Source organism: Amia ocellicauda, chromosome 9 (assembly GCF_036373705.1).
Source record: "Amia ocellicauda isolate fAmiCal2 chromosome 9, fAmiCal2.hap1, whole genome shotgun sequence".
Lineage (NCBI taxonomy): Eukaryota > Metazoa > Chordata > Actinopteri > Amiiformes > Amiidae > Amia > Amia ocellicauda.
This window is the reverse complement of record NC_089858.1, coordinates 5,574,435-5,595,765: the sequence shown is the minus strand read 5'-3', so window position 1 is coordinate 5,595,765 and position 21,331 is coordinate 5,574,435. Positions and strand designations below refer to the sequence as shown.

Here is a 21,331-nt window from a genome sequence, read left to right as displayed (position 1 = left end):
CAGCTGTCTCCAGGATCTGGTGTCTGCATTCCTCACACACAGAAATAGGCACAGCAACCCTCCCCAGACACCCAACACCCAAGAGCCCCTGCACACAGGAGAGAGCAGGCTAGACAGGGTGGGAGAAAGGAGGGTGACAGGTTATCAGACACCACTAAGCCACATGGGGTGGATTGAGGGGGTTGGGATGACAGTGAAACAAATATATACAGCATTAATTCTAATCATCTGTAATGAGGTGGAAGGACAGCATAGATCACTGCCAAGAAATAAAAATAAAAATAATAATAATATGGATTTTCCACCACACAGATGCATTCCACCACAATATGAAAACTGCTAAATCTGTATGTTTATGCTTAGCTACACAATCTTTCCTATTCTAACACTGTTGCTATGTTGATAATTGCAATTGCCACAAAATGGCATATATAAGTAAGGAGATAATCTGACAATCTGAATAAAATCTAAACAGTACAGATATATGTTTTTTCTGTTGCAATAATTCAATTTCACTTGGTTCTGTTGTTTTCTGGAGTGATTGAATTTGCATATATGTCATACATAACAATAATACACATAATTGTCTGGTATTTTTAAATTATATTTGTTTATAATCATGCAGTGGCAGTTTAGAGTAGTTCTGTGGTTCTGGACCTCCAGCCACAAGGTTGGTTGTTTGAATCCTAAGTGGGTTTGACACATTTTTGTTGGTTATATATATATTTACATGACTTTGTATAAAGTGTCTGTGAAATTAGCTAATTTAACATGTGCCAAGTCATGGGAGCAAAAAAACTTGTATAATAAATAAGACAAACAAATAAGTCTGATTGAAGTTTTCTACTCAACCCAATAAATAAAAAATAAAATATAACTTTCACGTCAACAATTTAACAATCTATCAACAGAAACAATTCAAAATGTGTACATGTTTTCACACACATGAAGGATTGCCTGTGGTTAGCAAAATAAGAAAGGTTTGCAAAAGTAGAATCAATGGTGGTGTGTTACAAGCCAGAGGTGAAATCTTCATGTCTGTGGAAAAAATCGTTTTGGTTTGGTTTTGTTTGATTGACATTTCGGGGTAGCCAATGCAATCATTGTAAGTGAAAAGTCAGACACGTGATTGGCTTGTTAAGTGTTTTCCCAGAATAACTGCAGGTTATTGAGAAAATCACTGACAGAGGTTTTCCATTAACATACTTGACATGAATAAGGAATGAAACCTCATTGCTGACGACACATAAAGGATGTTTGACTGAAAGTGAATAAGGAAAGATGACTGATTGGTAAAGTAAAGGATGCCTGACAAGGAAATATAATGACAGTTGAAGAGGATGCTTTAGAACTGACAATGTCATAATATGGGCCTAACTTTAACCCTATTTTTAACCCTTACACATGTGATCATCACCAGAACCCACAGGATGTTCACTAACTATGTATAATTCATGCACTTTTCTTATAGAAATGTATGAGTAATGATTTTGTATTATTGTTGTTATTATTATTCCTTGTAGTGGCCATCACTATAAAGTGTGACCTGTTTTATTTAATGTTGTTGTTTTCATGATTCACATGAAAAACTCTCCCAGCTCTCCTTTCCCTGCCACCCCACCCCCTCCTCCCTCCAGATATCAGTTTCTAATGCCTTGGGTGTTTGCCTCTATTTCTGCATTTGACTGTGTGAATGTATTCCTGTCTGTGAGTGTTTTAAAAACTAATTCAGAGAAAAATGTCCCACTCAGATGAAAAAGAGGGAGAGGAGGAAGCAGAAGGGGAAACAAAGATGGATGATTATTCTTCAGGTATGTTACTGATCATAAATAGCTCTTTGCTCCCTCTCTCTGTAAGTTATTTTAAACCAGTCTCTGTTCTGTAGTGTACTATACTGTCTATTTATGTGTCTTATTGTTTGTGTCTTTGTGTGCCATTAACTCAATCAACTGGCTATGTATTGCTAGCTACAGAAGCTATTACTGCTTATCATAGGTGCACTAACAGTACAGAAAGAAATTGCCAACCATTCATAGCATTTGGGGGATTTGTAAAGACAAGTTAGAGTACTTCATACCTTTCAATACAATGGACTTCTTCATATGAAATACATTCCGACAGGTCCCAAAAAAGTAAACCAGGCTGAACATAAACATTTCGTTTTAGCAAAGATATACAGTTATGTAAACAAATTATGAGATTTCATCTGATGTAAATTCCAGTTGCCACATTCTGTCAACTGAGCTCCCAACATCTACATGTTATGCTGACCCACGTCACTTGCTTCCTAGCAGGCAGAAATAGCTAAACAATTTTAGTTTGTAGCATAGAGCGTATTGCAATAATGTGACACAGGGACACAGGCTCATCCACACCTGAATTACAACCTTTATCCTGTAATATGTCTGGAGAGCATTGTATGTTAGCATTTGTTTAACCATGTGAGCTGCACTGGATAAACAAATGATAATATTAATACTTGTCTAATACTGAGCTTGTCATCACAGGAGAGAAATGGTTGCCATGCTTTAGAAGATTGTGCAATGGCTACCCTAAGTATAAACTTTATTTTTTCCAAATTAAGCATCCTAAACTGGGAGCAGATATGAAGGGAGTGACGCACCGCATGTTTATCACTAACTATAAGGTTGAAAGGGAAACACAAGATCATAATAGGGCAGATAGGGAGAAAAGGTGACAGGAGGCTGACTCCATGTCCACACACCAAGGGCCCTCCATCCAAGGATGACAGCATAACCAATGCAATAGATTTTGGATATTAGCCAAAAAAGTTGAAAATTACCAAAAGTCATATCCTGCTTTGGTTCAGTGCTTTGAAGTAAGTATTTTCACATTCTGGGAGTCTTCCTGTTCCAGATACACAAACCGACCATCTGATAGTGAAAAACCTTTTAGTAATAAATGCTGGGATACACTGAATGAAGTAAAGTGACTTAGGGAGTGTGTAAATCTTGACAGAGCTGATGCGACCTGCCAGAGACAGGAACAGAGCAGATCATTGAAGCAAGTGTTGTTTAATACATTGTTGCGTGTAACTGTGGCAGGTAAAGGTTGGATGCAATTTTGAAAGGTTGATTCTCAAGCGGACAGTGAAGAGCTGCCGAAAGCATAGCTCCAGCATGGGGGAGGGAAGAGTGTAATCACAGACAATTTTAAAGGGGGTGCTGGATTTAAGGAAGACCAATCTGAAATTAAGAGTGTACAGCTCATGCCCAAGTAAAAGGTGTTGTGTGTACACATCAAGTAAGGAAAGAAGAAAAAGTAAATTAAAAACTCGCTGTCATTTGTATTAGGAGCATAAACATTGGCTAATACTAATTAAGTATTGTAGAGAGTACCTGTGACAACAATATAATGAACATTTGGGTCTGCAGTTACCTGGGAGGCAATGAATGGAATGGATTTATGCAATTAAATTGCTGTTCCCCAACGCATGCCATGAAATCTGCAATGAAACAGCAACTTCTACACAAGCAAAAGTGATCTGAATATCACAGATGTGTTTGTTGGGGAAAATCCATGGCTACTTTAAGTTGTTAATATTCAGACAGCACTTGATTGCTGTTAACTGAGTGATTAAGCCCGTTGACAATCCATCTTATAAAATGTACTTGGCGCTCAGTAGTACCAGTGTTAGTACCAGCTGCTACAGCCATCAAGAGTTAGGGATGAAGCAAGAAGTGTAGTTTGAGATACCATAAACACAAAACTCCTCCTTCAGCCTCCTAACCCCAAATGCCCTCCCTGTGACCAAAGTAGAAAAACATGACATACAAGAGAGAAAGGAAAAACTATAATAAGGGACAACCCAACCCATACCCCTTACTTAGAAGAAGTGATAGCATTCCCGAAGCCAAACTTGATGAGTCACTGCCTTTGCACTGCTGTGCTCCAGAACAAAACTTTAAATGTAAACAACCCTTGAAACCTGATATAATTATTTTACGTAATTTATAAAAAGTAAAAAATAAAAAATAAACTGCATCACTGCATCATGTTTTTTTAATGCTTAAAGAAATGTCGGTTGGTCTCTTGTTAAAAGGTACTGTCCACCCCCAATGTCAGAGGCAGTAGAACCATGTAATGCTTTACCAGGCTGTTTACTCCTGTAACATTGCAACAGGAGTAACATATTTATACTTTATGAACAAATTTTGAATTAAGCCTTGTAAATTAATAGTGATTTAATTATCCATATTTTACAGTATCCTTTATCCTTCTGTGTTATAAATGCTGGGCTACCACTGTTTTTATTCCTATTCATGTTTATTTGTCATGTATTCATGTGCATGAATGACAGTTTGTTTCTCTCAACACTTGACAAAAATGGGCACCAATTCTTCATGAATTGGATGTATGAATATCAAAGGAATAAAACATGAATACCTTATGCACTTCATCTGAGTTCTGCTTTTACCCACAAGCATAAAAATGTTGGGGTCAGAGTTAGGGATAGGGTTACAGACTAGGTTTGGGGTTTGGGTTATACATGTGATCAACTTCTAATTATTATTATGACATCAACATCTCTATCTTTCTCTCAGTGCCAGAGGAGCCAAACAGTCTCTCAGAGCTGAGGGTTGTGTTGCTGGGGTGGAGAGGACTTGGCGGGAAAAGTTCTGCGGGTAACACCATCATGGGAACCGAGGTCTTTGCCACTGACACCGTCACCAAGGAATGTGTGGAAATACAGGGTGAAGTAGCCGGAAGGCAGGTCACGGTGATCGACACGCCGGGCTGGAGGGTTTTGATGCAGGGCACTCCGGAGTGTGTAAAACAGGAGACTGTGCGCAGTGTGTCTCTGTGTCCTCCAGGACCCCATGCTCTCCTCCTTGTCGTTCCTGTGCATTGGACATCCTTCACCAAGAGCAACAGGAGAGCCCTGGAGAAGCACATGGAGCTTCTCACCGAGGGAGTCTGGAGACACACATTAGTGCTGTTTACCTGGGGGGACTGGCTGGGAGACACAACCATTGAGGAGCACATGGAGAGCCTAGGAGAGAACCTCCAGTGGCTTGTTGAGAAATGCAGGAACAGGTATCATGTTTTCAACAACAAGAATATGGGCAAAGGAACTCAGGTGATAGAGCTACTGGAGAAAGTAGAGGCAATGGTGGCGAGCAACTGGAACTGGCACTTTTCTCTTCCAATGTATCAGGAGATTGAAATTAAGGACAGGATATGGAAGCAGAAGTATGAGGAGAAAATAAATGAGATAGAGGGCATGACACAGAAAAATAAGAGAGAGGTACAAAGCCTGGAACTGAAGTGTGAGGAGAAAGAAAGGGAGATAACGGAGCTCAAACAGAGGAATACGCAGAGTGAGAAAGAGATGGAAGCGTTTACTAAGAAGAGTAAGGAAAGAGAGAAAGAAAACGAAGAGGCAAAACAGAAGTATGAGCAAGAGATAGCAGAGCTGAAGCAGAAGGAAGAGAAGAAAGGGAAAGAGGCCAGAGAAATACAACAGAAGTTTGAGCTGATATGCATGGAATTAAAAGAGGTAGAAGAGAAGTACAAGGAGAAAATGAGAGAGGTAGATGAGATAAAGGAGAAGAATAAAGATAGGGCTACCAAGCTTGAGAAAAAGATAGCCCATCTGAAACAGGCAGAGAAAGTGAGACAAGAATCAGAAAAGAAGTATGAGAGAGAGATTGCAGAGCTGAAACAGAGGGAGAAGAACAGAGAGATAGAGGCCAAAGAAATACAAAAGATGTGTGCTCTGAAAGAGACTGAAGTAAAAGACCTGAGAGACAAGTACAAGAATACAGAGAGAGAGATTACAGAGCTGAAACAGTGGGATGATATGAGCAAGAAAGAGATAGAGGATTTGAAAGAGATGTTGAAGGGGAAAGAGCATGAGATTGTAGAAATACAACATACGTGTGAGGAGAAAGAGAGAGAGGTCAAACAGAAGAATGAGACAGAGTTAATAGAACTGAAACAGAGGGATGAGAAAAGAGAGAGTGAGGTGAACGAACTGAAACTGAAGCATGAGCTGAAAGAGAAAGAAATTAAAGACATTAAAAATAAGACAGAGGAGCAAGGAAGAGAAATAGAAAAGTTGAAACAGCTGAATGAGAAGCAGGAGAAAGAGATAAAAGACATTGAGCAGAAATACCACAAGAAAGAAAGAGAGGTTGAAGAAATGAAAGAGACAAATAAAAACAGTGATGAGAAGTATGAGAGAGCGATAGCACAGCTGAAAGAGATGGAGGAAGAGAGGGAGAGAGAATTGAAAGAAATTGAACAGAAGAATAAACAGAGGGATAGAGAGAAAGAGAAAGTGATAACTGAGATGACAAAAAGGTTGGAGGAGAGGGAGAGAGAGATAGCAGAGATGGAAAACAAGTTTGAGGGAGAGAGGGAAGAGATGAGAGGAATGTTTGAGGAGAAAGAGAAAAAGGCAGAGGAGCTGAAACAGATGAATAAGGAGAGAGAGAAAGCAAGAGATGAGATCAATCTAAAAAATGAGACAGAGATTGCACAGCTGAAACACAGGGATGGGAAGAGAAAGAAAGAGATAGAGGAGTTGAAAGAGATGGGTGAGGGGAGAGAACGAGAGATTGCAGAAATAAAACGTAAGTGTGAGGTGAAAGAAAGAGAGGTAGAGACAATGAAACAGAGGGCAGAGGAGACTGAGAAAGAGAGAGAAGAGGCAAAACAGAAGTATGAGAGAGACTTAACAGAACTGAAGCAGGTTCATGAGAGAATGAAGAATGAAATAAAAGACATGGAGCAGAAGTACCACAAGAAAGAAAGAGAGGTTGAAGAAATGAAAGAGACAACTAAAAACAGTGATGAGAAATATGAGAGAGCGATAGCACAACTGAAAGAGATGGAGGAAAAGAGAGAAAGAGAGTTGAAAGAAATTGAACAGAAGAATAAACAGAGGGATAAAGAGAAAGAGAGAGTGGTAGCAGATATGACAAAGAGGTTTGAGGAGAGAGAGAAAAAGATAGCAGAGATGGAAAATAAGTTTGAGGGAGAGAGGGAAAAGATGAGAGCAATGTTTGAGGAGAAAGAGAGAAAGGCAGAAGAGCTGGATCAGCTGAATAAGGAGAGAAAGACAGAGGTAGAAAGGATAAGAGAGATGTATGAAAAGAAAGAAAATGAGATTTTGTACATGATTGAGAAGAATAAGGAGAGAGAGAAAAGGAGAGATGAGATCAATCTAAAAAATGAGAGAGAGATTGCACAGCTGAAACACAGGGATTGGAAGAGAAAGAAAGAGATAGAGGAGTTGAAAGAGAAGGGTGAGGGGAGAGAACGAGAGATTGCAGAAATAAAACGTAAGTGTGAGGTGAAAGAAAGAGAGGTAGAGACAATGAAACAGAGGGCAGAGGAGACTGAGAAAGAGAGAGAAGAGGCAAAACAGAAGTATGAGAGAGACTTAACAGAACTGAAGCAGGTTCATGAGAGAATGAAGAATGAAATAAAAGACATGGAGCAGAAGTACCACAAGAAAGAAAGAGAGGTTGAAGAAATGAAAGAGACAACTAAAAACAGTGATGAGAAATATGAGAGAGCGATAGCACAACTGAAAGAGATGGAGGAAAAGAGAGAAAGAGAGTTGAAAGAAATTGAACAGAAGAATAAACAGAGGGATAAAGAGAAAGAGAGAGTGGTAGCAGATATGACAAAGAGGTTGGAGGAGAGAGAGAAAAAGATAGCAGAGATGGAAAATAAGTTTGAGGGAGAGAGGGAAAAGATGAGAGCAATGTTTGAGGAGAAAGAGAGAAAGGCAGAAGAGCTGGATCAGCTGAATAAGGAGAGAAAGACAGAGGTAGAAAGGATAGGAGAGATGTATGAAAAGAAAGAAAATGAGATTTTGTACATGATTGAGAAGAATAAGGAGAGAGAGAAAAAGAGAGATGAGATCAATCTAAAAAATGAGAGAGAGATTGCAGAGCTGAAACAGAGCAATGAGAAGAGAAAGAAAGAGATAGAGGAGTTGAAAGAGAAGGGTGAGGGGAGAGAACGAGAGATTGCAGAAATAAAACGTAAGTGTGAGGAGAAAGAGAGAGAGGTAGAGACAATGAAACAGAGGGAAGAGGAGATGGCAAAAGAGAAAGAAGAGGTAAAACGGAAGTATGAGAGAGAGTTAACAGAGCTGAAAGAGATGGAGAAACAGAGAAAGAGAAAATTGAAAGAAATTGAACAGGAGAATAAACAGAGAGATACAGAGAAAGAGAGAGTGATAGCAGAGATGACAAAGAGGTTGGAGCAGAGAGAGCAAGAGATAGCAGAGATGGAAAAGAAGTTTGAGGGAGAAAGAGAAGAGATGAGAGGAATAAATGAGGAGAAAGAGAGAATGGCAGAGGAGCTGAACCAGAGGAATAAGGAAATGGAGAAAGAGGTAGAAAGGATAAGAGAGAAACATGAGAGAGAGATTGCAGAGCTGAAACAGAGGGATGAGATGAGAAAGAAAGAGGTAAAGGAGTTGAAAGAGAAGGGTGAGGGGAGAGAACAAGAGATTGCAGAAATAAAACATAAGTTTGAGTTGAAAGAGAGAGAGGTGGAGACAATGAAACATAGGGCAGATGAGCAAGAGAAAAGGAGAGAAGAGGCAAGACAGAAATATGATAGAGAGTTAGCAGAGCTGAAACAGAGGGATGAAAAGAGAGAGACAGAGAGAGTAGAGGCTGAACAGAAGCATGAGCTGAAGGAGAAAGAAATAAAAGACATAAAAGAGAAGTACAAGGAGAAAAACAGAGAGATAGTAGAGCTGAAACAGAGGATTGAGATGAGAGTGCACGAAGCCAAAGAGATGAAAGCAATATATGATGAGAAAGACAGAGAAATTGAAAAAATGAAACAGATGGCTGAGAAGATGGAGAAAGAAGTAAAACAGATTGAACAGAAACATGAGAAGAAAGAGAGAGAAATACAAATGATTCAAGAGAAGAATAAGGAAAGAGAAGACAAGCAGGAGAAAGAGATAGCAGAGCTGAAACAGAGGGAGAAGGGAAAGAGAGAGATGCAACAGAAGTACGAGACAGAGAGAAGAATGATGGAAGAGAAATACAAGGTGAAAGAGACAGAGATAGAAAAGATTAAACTGAAGGAGAAGAAGAGGGAGAAAGTAATGGAACAGGAGTATGAGAAAAAGTTGGCAGAGATAGAAAAGAAGTACATAGACAAAAAAAGAGAGATAGAAGACATTAAGCAGAAGGGGAAGGAGGATAACAAGCAGGCAGAAGAAACCAAGCAGAAGTATGAGAGAGAGATAGCAGAGCTGAAACAGAGCAGAGAGGAAAAAGAGAAAGAACTCAAAGAAATTAAACAGAGTAATAAACAGAGGGATGAGGAGAAAGATAGAGCAATTGCAGAACTTTTAAAAACATCCAAGGAGAGAGAAAAAGAAATAGCAGAAATGGAAGCAGAGTATGCAAGAAAGGTTGAAGAGATGAGCAAGAGCTTAGAGGAGAGAGATAGTTTGATAGATGCCATGAAGGAACAAAATAAGAAGAGAGAGAAAGAGAGAGAAGAAGAAATGCAAACATATGAGAGAGAGATAGCAGAGCTGAAATGGAGGAAAGAGGAGAGAGACAGAGAGATCAATGAAATGGAACAGAGTAATGAGGATAAAGAGAGAGCGATTGCAGAGCTTTTAGAGAGGACTGAGGAGAAAGAGAAGGTGATAGAAGAGATGGAGGCAAAGTATGCAAGAAAGGTTAAAGAGATGAGGGAGAGTTTGATAGAAGCCATGAAAGAACAGAATAAGGAGAGAGAGATAGAGAGAGAGGAACAAATACACAAATATGAGAGAGAGATAGCAGAGCTAAAAAATATGGAGGAAATGAGACAGAAAGAGAGAAAAGAAATGCAACAGAAGTATGAACTTAAAGACAGAGAAGTAAAAGAGATTAAAATAATGTATGATGAGAAAGAGAGAGAAATAGAAAAGATTAAACAGAGGGATGAGGCGATAGAGGAAGAGATAGGACAGCTAATAGAGAGGGATAATGAGAGAGAGAGAGAAGCCAAGGAGATGGAACAGAGATATAAGGAGAAAGAGAGAGAAGTAAACTGTATGAAAGAGAAGTGTGTGAAAATAGAGAGAGAGCTAGAAGAGGCTAAACAGAAGGAAGGGGAAAGAGAGCAAGAGGTGACAGAAATGGAACAGAAGAATAAACAGGGGGATGAAGATAAATTGAGAGTGATCACAGAGATGAGAAATAAGTTAGAAGGGAGAGAGAGAGAGATACAAGTCATGATGGTGAAGAATAAGGAGAGAGAGAATGAGAGAGAAAAGGTCAAGCAGAAGTATTTGCGAGAGATGGCAGAAATGAAACAGAGGGCTGAGAAGGGAGAGGTAGAAAGACAGAAGATTGAACAGAATTATGAGCTGAAAGAGAGAGAACTAAAAGACACGATAGAGAGGCTCAGGGAGAGAGAGAAAGAGAGAGAAGAGGCAAAGCAGAATCTTGAAATACAGATAGAGGAGCTGAAACAGATGGATGAGAACAGAGAGAGAGATTACGAAAGGATCAAAATGAAGTACAAGCTGAAAGAGAAAGCGATCGAAGAGACCATACAAAAGTTCGAAAGAGGGAGAAGAGTGAGTACTAAACAGATTACTACAGAGAGAGAGAAACCGGCAGAGGAGATGAAACAAGGGGGGATCACATTGATCGAAGAGATTAAACAAAGACTTCAGGAGAGAGAGAAACAGAGAGCAGCGATGGGAAATACAAATTCAAAGGGCGAGAAGGAGAGAGGGGTTGCAAAGGAGCTGGAAGAGATGTTTGAGGAGGAGTGGAGGAGGAGAGAAGAAGAGCTGAAGGAGGAGATGAGAAATACACTGAAGGAAGAAGGGATGGTGAAAGAGGAAGAGACAGAGGCAGGTGAATCCAAACTACCTGCCAGAAGGATGTGCAAGAAGGACAACAGTGAGTATGATTAATCATGTCACAATGAAGACTAATTGTTGCCAAATGCTTACATACCTCAATGGGAAGACATTTCCTCACACTACAGAATTTAAAGTTGCCACTGCCTCCGTTACCAATATGCCATCCACTGCTCACCAAATTCCAACATGCCGCTCACAAGCCAGTTATCCTATGGTGGTAGTAAGGCTGCACTATTGTTTTATGTGTGTTTACTGTGTGGCTATTGGTGCTGTTTTGCAGTGAGTGCAGAGACTGAGCCGCTGTTACAGAGAGAGGAAGAGAGAGAGACACAGACACAGACAGCAGAGGAGAGGCTGAAGGAGAGAGAGCAGCAGATTCAGAGAATGGAGGAGAGGCTGCAGGCGAGAGAGCGACAGATTCAACGGAGAGAGACGGAGGCCATCCGGCAGAGCTACACGTGGGAAGCCACAGAAGAGACAGTGTGGGTCGGGTGGTCTGTGTTAAATATCCTCCTCGTTGTGGCAATAGTAACATTAGCAGCAGCGATAGGGGCGACTGCAGGAGTGCTAGGAGGCCCGGTGGGAGTGGCTGCAGGCACAGCCATAGGGGCTGTGGGAGGAGCCAGGCTAGCAGACTTATTTGGTGGAGGACCAAGAGGGAGGGTGAGGGTGGAAGAGGGGGCGAGGGAGACTGGGACAGGGAGAGAAAGAGGGAAAGAAAGAGTGAAAGCTCTGATGCGCACAGTGAGAAGTCACAGCACAGTAACAGAAACACACAGATCTGGAATAGGAAGATAGAGTGAGAGAGAGAGACGTAAAAAGCTTTACCCACATTGGACATGACTGGTTCCAGTAAAAATGTGAACATTTTGACCAAAATAGTCCTTATCAGTCTTGCTTATGAGCTCCATCTACTGGATGATATCAATATGACATGGTTTTACTGGACATCTGTATTTAATACTGTGCAAGTGTTTTTCAACATTTTTCAGACCCAAAAGTTCCCCAAAAAATCGAATATATTGATTCAACATACAGCATTTATTCAGTTGCACAAATACTAATAATTCACATCAAGAATGAACATTGTGATGGACCTACCTTGAGCAGGGAGAATAAGCACAAATGTCTTGTCTGTGTATCACCTTTTATACCTAATTATTCACCCATGCCTATCATATTATAACTCAATAAATTAAGAATTATCTCACCATTGTTACTGATGGTTATTCTTCCAAAATGACTCAAATTGCATTTAACTCATTCTCAACTGGAAAGAAAAACTGAAAACTGAAAACTGGAAATTTAAGATGTACTTTCAGAGACGTGAAGTTTAACAACTGCAAGTCAAAGCCTCCAAATGCAAGGACAGGACCACTGATATCAAGCAGGTTTCTGTAAAACGTACTGATAACCACGCCATTTATGTTCTGTGCTGAAATAAGATTAAAATAAAGGGGAAATACAAATAACTAATCTTCACAGAAATGTATAGACACAAGGACTTTTACACAGCCATCACACAAGTGCTGTTTCTTCCACACCTCAGTCCTTCCTATTACATCTTTGGTACGGTGCAGTGAACTTCAGTAAGTGTGTGGGGGGGAACGGTGACGTGGCGCTCTTTCATTCACAGTGCATCTGTGGCTGCTCTAATCAATTTGATTGGTCACAGGTGCACTGACCCAATAACTCTCTGCTCTTTTTCAGTAGAACAAAGATGTGAAGCAAGAGAGCAAAGGCAGGGAGTGAGAGAGAAAGAGACAGAGGAAGACAGAGCGAAGCCGCACTCTGAAAGGAGAAAATATCAGGGGAAAGGTTCACTTTTCTGTGCAGTATAAAAGCTGTCCTGCCATGAGAGATTCTTTAATCATTCCCCCCCCCTTTTTGATATTTTTGTTCTCTTTTTATAATTCTTGCGCTGGGAATTTCTAGTTCTCCTGCCTATCCCACTCTTTGTCTCCTGGTTGCTGAACCCATTTCGCAGCCCTGGATGTATCACGGAGGTGCTGACACACAGGTTGACCTAAATGTCCTGAGGCAGAAGCAGGAACAGCACTGTGAGTCTATTGAGGCCACTGACAGAGTCTCGATGAAGGAGCCACTTCAAAAGAGAAATATGTGTACCTGGATCTAGGGTCTCTCTGACCTGCAAATGGGCAACATGGGAGATGAAGAAGACCTTGAGCTATTTATAACAGTTGGAAAGGATGGTGACAGCATACAGCAGGCCTCTGGGGGAGTGGGTGATGCACCTGATGCTACTTCAGCCACTGCTTACTATACTAAACTGCTGACCGAGTTGCTGCCAACAAAGCCTCCAGAATGCCATTTATGTGAACCAAACAGGGGCACTGATGGAGACTCTGCACCATGGGATTTACCCGTTCTTAATGCAGAAGCTGCAGAATGCATGCACTAACTGGCTACCAGCAACTGCACAGAAACTGTGGAGAAATAAACCTTTCCTCACAGCCACACCCCTATATGGCAGATAACCATTGTTGTCTCCAGCCCGCACAGAAAACCACTGGGCTGTCTAGGAAGACTGTCATACATGCCCAGGTGCCAGCCTCAGAGATGTCCATAATACTGGTGAGTACTGAAGAGTGGTCTTGCCTCTGGGTGTACAGCACCTTATACAGAGCGTTTTGCACTTTGACTGTTAATTTCCAGACTAGTTCCACACCTTTCAACTCAATTGATTATATGAACATTGTTTAACTAAACAGTAAAAATAATGTTAACTAATGCTGCAGGCCTTGCCAATCAGGCAACATGCAAAAGACCATACAATTATTAATAACTATTATTAAATATATAAACAAACTGCTTTCTAAAGCAAATGTAGTAGGTTTAGTTTTAAAGGAGATTGTTTCCTGATGACTATGCAGAGTAATTTAACAGTATACTGAGGCTGAGTAGGAGTTGAGGAAAAGTACAATTTTGTTGTGGTGGGTGCTGTAATATTATTGACACAGACTTCCATCAATTGTCTTCACTTTTTTTATTCACCCTAGAACTTATTTACATGTCCACTAGATGGCAGTCTTACAACCTAATGGGTACATTCAGTAATACAAATGCCCATGGAATTGTCCAATATCAAATAATTGTTAATTTTATCATTAAAGACAACGTACATGAAGTAATTACTATTCATGTTAGATGGGGTGGACATGATATATTCTGAATTTTGATTAATAAAACTAGTTTTGGTATTAAAAATGAAGAGTAGATTATTATTATTTGAATCTATGAGACCAGTGTAGTGATACAGGCAGGGCATGTTTGTACTAACCAATATTATCAGAAATATATGTATTTTGGTGGCTTTACATTTGTATTCTAATAACAGTGTGATTAACCCTACCTTCTCACCTCCCTTTCTAAACCCCTACAGTGGGCAGTTCACTGTCCACTGTCTTCATTTCTATCTACCACTCACTCCTTGACACTCTGCAAATCTCATTTCCGCACTGCTAACACAACTGAAACTGCTTTCCTATCTGTGACTGACTTGCTTAACTCAGCTGATCCTAATCCTCCTCGATTCTTCTGCAGCTTTTGACATTGTCCATCACTCCACTCTCCTCTCCTCCCCTGCCTATCTTGACATGTCACTACTACACTACTTGCCTGGTTCTCCTCCTACCTCAACCTCTGCACCTACCAGGTGACATGGCGTGGTTCTTTGTCCCCTGTCCTCTGTCCTGGGCCCTTTCTTGCTCTCTCTCATCGAATCCAATGGGTTCTCCTACCATTCCACACAGATCTTAATTTCTTTTAACTCATCTGATTCAATCCTTCTCACATCTCTTTGTGTGTCTGCTATCTTCTCCTGGATGCACTCACATTATCTTAAGCTTAACCTCTCCAAATCTGATCTCCTCTTCTTTCTCTCCTCCTCTATGTGTTCTACTTATCTCTCCATCTCAAATCTACTGGAATCTACTGCAAAATATGCAGAATCCATCTCTTCCTCACCAACTACTCAACTCATCAGCAACTCATCCATACCCTGGTTCTCTCCCACCTGGATTATTGCAACTCCCTCCCGGCTCACCTGCCTGCATCTGGTACCCGTCCTCTCCAGCTCATCCAGAACTCATCTGCTCGTCTGGTGTTCTCTCTGCCCCAATTAGCGCGACACTACTACTCCACTCTCTCTATTGGCACTTTCTTATTAAAGTGTGCTCCTGATTACTTATGTATCGTTAACAGTTCTGTCATTTTACTGTCACTTCTGCTATGCCTACCCCACCCCTTAGCACATACCTTAACTGTCGATCTACACTTGTTAGCTCATTTGTAGTAGGATGTATGCTTATTGTATTTTGTTTTATTTTATTTTATTTGACTGCACTTTGTAATGCTTTGAAAATGCTTCTCATGAAAACTGTAAGGGTGTCTGCTAATAAATAAATAATCAGAATGAAACTATGGAGAGCATTTATTAGAAACAATGTTCTTAGTTTTTTGGGGTGCTCCAGTGTTTGCTATTATAATTGTGAATTTATTGATGGCTCTGGAGTGAAGAGCACATGTTTTCATACTTGTATCCTGAATGTTGATATGGCTTGGAAATATGAATACAAAGATAATCAGATATTGATCTGCGATGTTTAGGTTTAAAGGCACAGGCGACACCAGGTCAGTTTCTGGGGTGGCAAGCACGCCTCCTAAAATCCACCCACCTCCCAATAACACCCAGTAAGTATATCTTCAACAATACACCGCCCTCGTTTGGAAAAAATAATTGTCCGACCTCTGGCAAACACTTTGAAATGGGAACGCCTCCCTCCCATTCAATCCATGTCTACTTCAACCCATGAACCACAAATCAGCTATACATTTCTTTAACTGCTGTGCCATGGTGTTTTTTTTTTTGTACTAAAAGAAATATGAAGGAATATTATTCCATTGTTTCATGGTGAGATCCTTGCAGTAATGTTAATTCTCCAAGCAGGATCGAAGATGGCCACGGAACAGCCAGGACGGGGAAAGAAAGTAAAGTTGACCTGGTAAGATTTATGAAAGGAATTTTCACTGCAAGTATTACTGCCGTCAACATCAATTCAGCTATAATTTACAGATGAATGTTTACATCACACCAAACAATAATCTGATGTATTATAAAATACCACATAGTCCTATTAATCATCAATAATATAAAAGCTATAATAATATAATAAGCATAGCAGCAATAATAAAAACACTTTTTCAGAATAGATTACTGCACAGGTAAAAGTTTGCCACAGTGACGTCACTGCATACACGCAATGGTAGCTCATCTATTGTTAACCAGCCGGACGAGCCCCGCCATGAGGCAGGACGACCAAAAAATGCACAGAACTCACGAGCGCTCCTCTCCATGGAAGTCTTTAGTAAAATACTGTTTTATTAGGATAAGTATTTTACATTTCAATAAATAAAAACATTCAAAATTTTAATACTTATGATTAAAAAATTTAAAATCAATTCCTAAAATCACTTAAAAAAATTAAAATCTTATCGTGATTAAACAAAATACATAAACTCAAATAAACATGTGCGTAAATCAATCAAACAATAAACTTGTGATGAAATGCAAACTGCAAACCAACAAAAAAGGTCAAATACATTTAAATTAACTGAAAATACATCAGACAAATCAAAAAAACACCTTTTTTGTTGGTTTGCAGTTTGCATTTCATCACAAGTTTATTGTTTGATTGATTTACGCACATGTTTATTTGAGTTTATGTATTTTGTTTAATCACGATAAGATTTTAATTTTTTTAAGTGATTTTAGGAATTGATTTTAAAATTTTTAATCATAAGTATTAAAATTTTGAATGTTTTTATTTATTGAAATGTAAAATACTTATCCTAATAAAACAGTATTTTACTAAAGACTTCCATGGAGAGGAGCGCTCGTGAGTTCTGTGCATTTTTTGGTCGTCCTGCCTCATGGCGGGGCTCGTCCGGCTGGTTAACAATAGATGAGCTACCATTGCGTGTATGCAGTGACGTCACTGTGGCAAACTTTTACCTGTGCAGTAATCTATTCTGAAAAAGTGTTTTTATTATTGCTGCTATGCTTATTATATTATTATAGCTTTTATATTATTGATGATTAATAGGACTATGTGGTATTTTATAATACATCAGATTATTGTTTGGTGTGATGTAAACATTCATCTGTAAATTATAGCTGAATTGATGTTGACGGCAGTAATACTTGCAGTGAAAATTCCTTTCATAAATCTTACCAGGTCAACTTTACTTTCTTTCCCCGTCCTGGCTGTTCCGTGGCCATCTTCGATCCTGCTTGGAGAATTAACATTACTGCAAGGATCTCACCATGAAACAATGGAATAATATTCCTTCATATTTCTTTTAGTACAAAAAAAAAAACACCATGGCACAGCAGTTAAAGAAATGTATAGCTGATTTGTGGTTCATGGGTTGAAGTAGACATGGATTGAATGGGAGGGAGGCGTTCCCATTTCAAAGTGTTTGCCAGAGGTCGGACAATTATTTTTTCCAAACGAGGGCGGTGTATTGTTGAAGATATACTTACTGGGTGTTATTGGGAGGTGGGTGGATTTTAGGAGGCGTGCTTGCCACCCCAGAAACTGACCTGGTGTCGCCTGTGCCTTTAAACCTAAACATCGCAGATCAATATCTGATTATCTTTGTATTCATATTTCCAAGCCATATCAACATTCAGGATACAAGTATGAAAACATGTGCTCTTCACTCCAGAGCCATCAATAAATTCACAATTATAATAGCAAACACTGGAGCACCCCAAAAAACTAAGAACATTGTTTCTAATAAATGCTCTCCATAGTTTCATTCTGATTATTTATTTATTAGCAGACACCCTTACAGTTTTCATGAGAAGCATTTTTAAAGCATTACAAAGTGCAGTCAAATAAAATAAAAATAAAATACAATAAGCATACATCCTACTAAAAATGAGCTAACAAGTGTAGATCGACAGTTAAGGTATGTGCTAAGGGGTGGGGTAGGCATAGCAGAAGTGACAGTTTTTTCTTCCTTTTTGTTTAGGTTGTTTTTGTTGTTCTCTGCCTTAATCTTGGCCCTCCCTGACCAGGATTCTGCGGGGAGAGGCCAGAAGCAGAGGAGGCCAACCAGTCCTGAAACTACTCCGTCTGTACTTCACCTGCCCCCCTGGAGACAGCTAAGGGGCGATGGAATTCCACACCTGCCGCTGCCTCTGCATCCATGCGGTCCAGTGTACCGGGGAAGGCGGAGGAGACCAGCAGATGTCAAGACTCCAGTTCCACACGGATGTACTGCAGAAAGATATGGGTTTTGCTCCTAAAGATCTAAACTGTCTGGTGAAGGTGCTGCATAAAGAAAAAGTCATCTTCAAGTTTAGCTTTACTAATCACGATCTGCTGGAGGAGTGCTAAAGCTTCTATATGAAAGAGAAATTTGGAGTGCTGGCGGGTTTCGTGATGATAATCTTGTCAGGCATCCGTTACAGAATTGTGACTCTGCAGTTTTTCTGTGAGATGATCTCTGGCAAGGACATTGAGATCTGGCTCACAGGGTTCTGTGAGCTCTCAACTCGGATAGATAAGGTGCTGGACAAGGATGGTGTGTGGGGGTGAGCGGGGCAGTGCCGGATCCGTTACGTATGCGGAACCCGGAGAAGGTCTGCCAGCTCCCCAGTACAATACAAATAGGGGAAGATAGGGGGCTGATCTACTATGACGGGCTGCCAAAACTCTGCAGGCGGTGTCAGGGCCGAGACCACGTTGTTGCCCAGTGCAGTAAATCGAAATGTAAGGGAGGACACCTGACATACGCCTGCAGAGAAAAGATACTCTGCAACTTCTGCGGCTGGGATGGCCATGCGTTTAAGAACTGCCCACGGTCATACGCAAATAGAGTCGGATCTCCCTTCTCACAGTCAAGTAATTCAGTTCCAGACCCTGAGCCGGAACAGGAGGGAGACCCGGTACAGGAGGAGAGAGAGAGAGAAGAAGAACAGGTATATGCCTTGGCTCCAGAACCAGGGCTAGGGGGGAGAACATCTGGATGGGGAGAGTTGGGTGAAGGTTGCGAGTAAGACGAGAAAAGTGGTGGACAGGGAGGATAAAAAATCACCAAGAAACCAAACATTGTCTCCTCTCTGGAGGAAGCCAAAAATAGCTAAGCACCGCCCAACCCTCCCCTTGCTGGAGCCAGGGGAGAAGCCCCACTCCCTCCTCCAGCGAAAGCAGGGGTTGCAAAGTCGGGAACATCGGGCCCCAACATGGTGGAAAGAAAAGAAAAACAGACCCGCCTTGCCAGGACCTGTGAGGGTAGAGAGCAGAGCCTCGGGAGCCGGCTCGAAGGACAGCGTAGCCGAGACTGTCTTGCAGGCGGGAACCAGCCCTCCCTCCGGCTGCGAAGGGCCGGTGGTGAGAAAGAAAGTCCCGGAACTGTGGGGAACTACATCAGCGACAGGAGCTAGTCCAGAGTGAAACACAGCACTGGGAAGCATAGGAAGAACATCTCCACCAGGACTGTGAGGGCCTCCTCTGCAAGACTGATTTATTAAAGTATTTATTTTTAATTTATAGAAAGAAAATAAATGGACTATATAATTGTCCCTGTTTTTAAATGGTTTTAATACGAACTTGTTTTTTTAATGTATTGTTTAATGAGTTTATTTTTTTGAGTTTATCAGATTAGTACAGACTGGGTCGTGATTATTTATATATTTATTTAAGAAAGTTTACAAACAAGAGGAGGCCATTTGACCCATCGTTCTCGTTTGTTGTCCATTAATAACTAAGTGATCAAAGGATCATATCCAGTCTATTTTAAAATGTTCCCAAATGTTCAGATTCAACCACATTGCTGGGGAGTTTGTTCAGATTGTGATGCCTCTCTGTGTGAAGAATTGTCTCCTGTTTTCTGTCTTGAATGCCTTGAAGCCCAATTTCCATTTGTGTCCCCAGGTGCGTGTGTCCCTGCTGATCTGGAAAAGCTCCTCTGGTTTGATGTGGTCGATGCCTTTCATGATTTTGAAGACTTGAATCAAGTCCTCACGTAGTCTCCTCTGTTCCAGGGTGAAAAGGTTCAGGTCCTCAGTCTCTCAGTAGGACATTCCCTTCAGACCTGGAATAAGTCTGGTTGCTCTCCTCTGAACTGCCTCTAGAGCAGCGATATCTTTCTTGAAGTGTGGAGCCCAGAACTGTCCACAGTATCCAGATGAGCTCTAACTAGCGCATTGTACAGTCTGAACATCACTGCCCTTCTGTTTGCCTTCCCTTATTGCTTCCCCACATTGTTTATATGGGGAGAGTGAGGAGTCCACATAGACTCCTAGGTCTATCTCATGCGTTACTTCATCTAGTTCTATTCCTCCCACAGTGTAATTACAGTGGACATGTTTGTTACCTACATGTAATACCTTGCACTTTTCCACATTGAATTTCATCTGCCAGGTGTCGGCCCACAACTGAATATTATCTAAGTCCCTTTGAATAGCCTGTACTGCCGAGATTGTACCTGCTGAGCCACCTATTTTAGTATCATCTGGAAATTTGACAAGTTTGCTAACTATCCCAGAGTCCAGATCAAGGCCCTAGTACCCAGTTAGAAGCAACTCCTCTAATCGACACCCTCTGTCTCCTATACATCAACCAGTTCATAATCCATCTACTTACATTACCCTGAATGTCTACAGCTTCCAATTTGAGGATCAGTCTTTGGTGTGGAACCTTATCAAAAGCTTTTTGAAAATCTAAGTATATCATATCATATGCTTTCACATGATCAACCGCTGCAGTTGCATGTTTAAAAATTCTAATAAATTAGTAAGACATGATCTGCCTCGTCTAAACCCATGTTGACTATCTCCAAAATATGGTTTGCATTAAGATGCTCCTCTATTTTCTGTCTAATCATTCTTTCCAACATTTTACAAGTGATGCAGGTGAGACTGATTGGTCTGTAATTTCCTGGCTCAGTTTTGTCCTCTTTCTTGTGGATTGGTATGACATTTGCTGTCTTCCAGTCAGTTGGCACATCCCCTGTTCTAAGTGTCATTTGGAATTTCTTTAAGTACTGTTGGAAATATAGCATCTAGTCCAGGTGATTTGCTTGTTTTTAATACTGCTAGTCCCTTTAGTAGCTCCTCCTCATTTATCCTGATCTCTCTTAGGGTTTGACTGGACTGATGTTAACCTGTGGCATGTTATCTGATTTTTCTTTTGTAAAAACCTCTGTGAAATACTCATTTAGAACATTTGCCACATCTTGTTCATTTTCCAAGATACTTCCATTTTTGCCCTTTATCTGTTTCACTTCCTCCTTTATTGACCGCTTGCTGTTGTAATATTGAAAAAAGCTCTTTGCATTAGTTTTAGCTCCAAGAGCTATGTTTCTTTCTATTTCCCTCTTTGTTTTCCTGATCCCTTTCTTAAGATCTCTTTGCAGTTCAAC

The 21,331-nt window shown here is 40.5% G+C and overlaps 1 protein-coding gene across 2 annotated transcripts; it reads left to right on the top strand.

Annotated features, from left to right (window-relative positions):
* The first annotated feature begins 1,703 nt into the window (after positions 1-1,703).
* LOC136758456 (trichohyalin) lies at positions 1,704-15,282 on the top strand. Of its 2 annotated transcripts, XM_066712835.1 has the most exons (5): positions 1,704-1,811; positions 4,566-10,913; positions 11,157-11,358; positions 12,587-13,471; positions 14,846-15,282. In XM_066712835.1, exons 1-4 carry the CDS (start codon positions 1,739-1,741, stop codon positions 12,600-12,602), a joined length of 6,639 nt encoding a protein of 2,212 aa, XP_066568932.1. In that variant the 5' UTR covers positions 1,704-1,738; the 3' UTR covers positions 12,603-13,471; positions 14,846-15,282. The 2 variants fall into 2 exon arrangements, with proteins under 2 accessions (XP_066568932.1, XP_066568931.1); XM_066712834.1 differs by lacking the exons at positions 12,587-13,471; positions 14,846-15,282 and having other exon boundaries at positions 11,157-12,086.
* The last annotated feature ends 6,049 nt before the right edge of the window (positions 15,283-21,331 follow it).

Excerpts from the sequence above, each read along its gene's own strand:
- LOC136758456 (XM_066712834.1), top strand. The coding sequence starts at position 1,739 with ATGTCCCACTCAGATGAAAAAGAGGGAGAGGAGGAAGCAGAAGGGGAA. Across the intron at positions 1,812-4,565 it reads GATGGATGATTATTCTTCAG|TGCCAGAGGAGCCAAACAGT; the intron begins GTATGTTACTGA and ends TCTTTCTCTCAG. Across the intron at positions 10,914-11,156 it reads GATGTGCAAGAAGGACAACA|TGAGTGCAGAGACTGAGCCG; the intron begins GTGAGTATGATT and ends GCTGTTTTGCAG.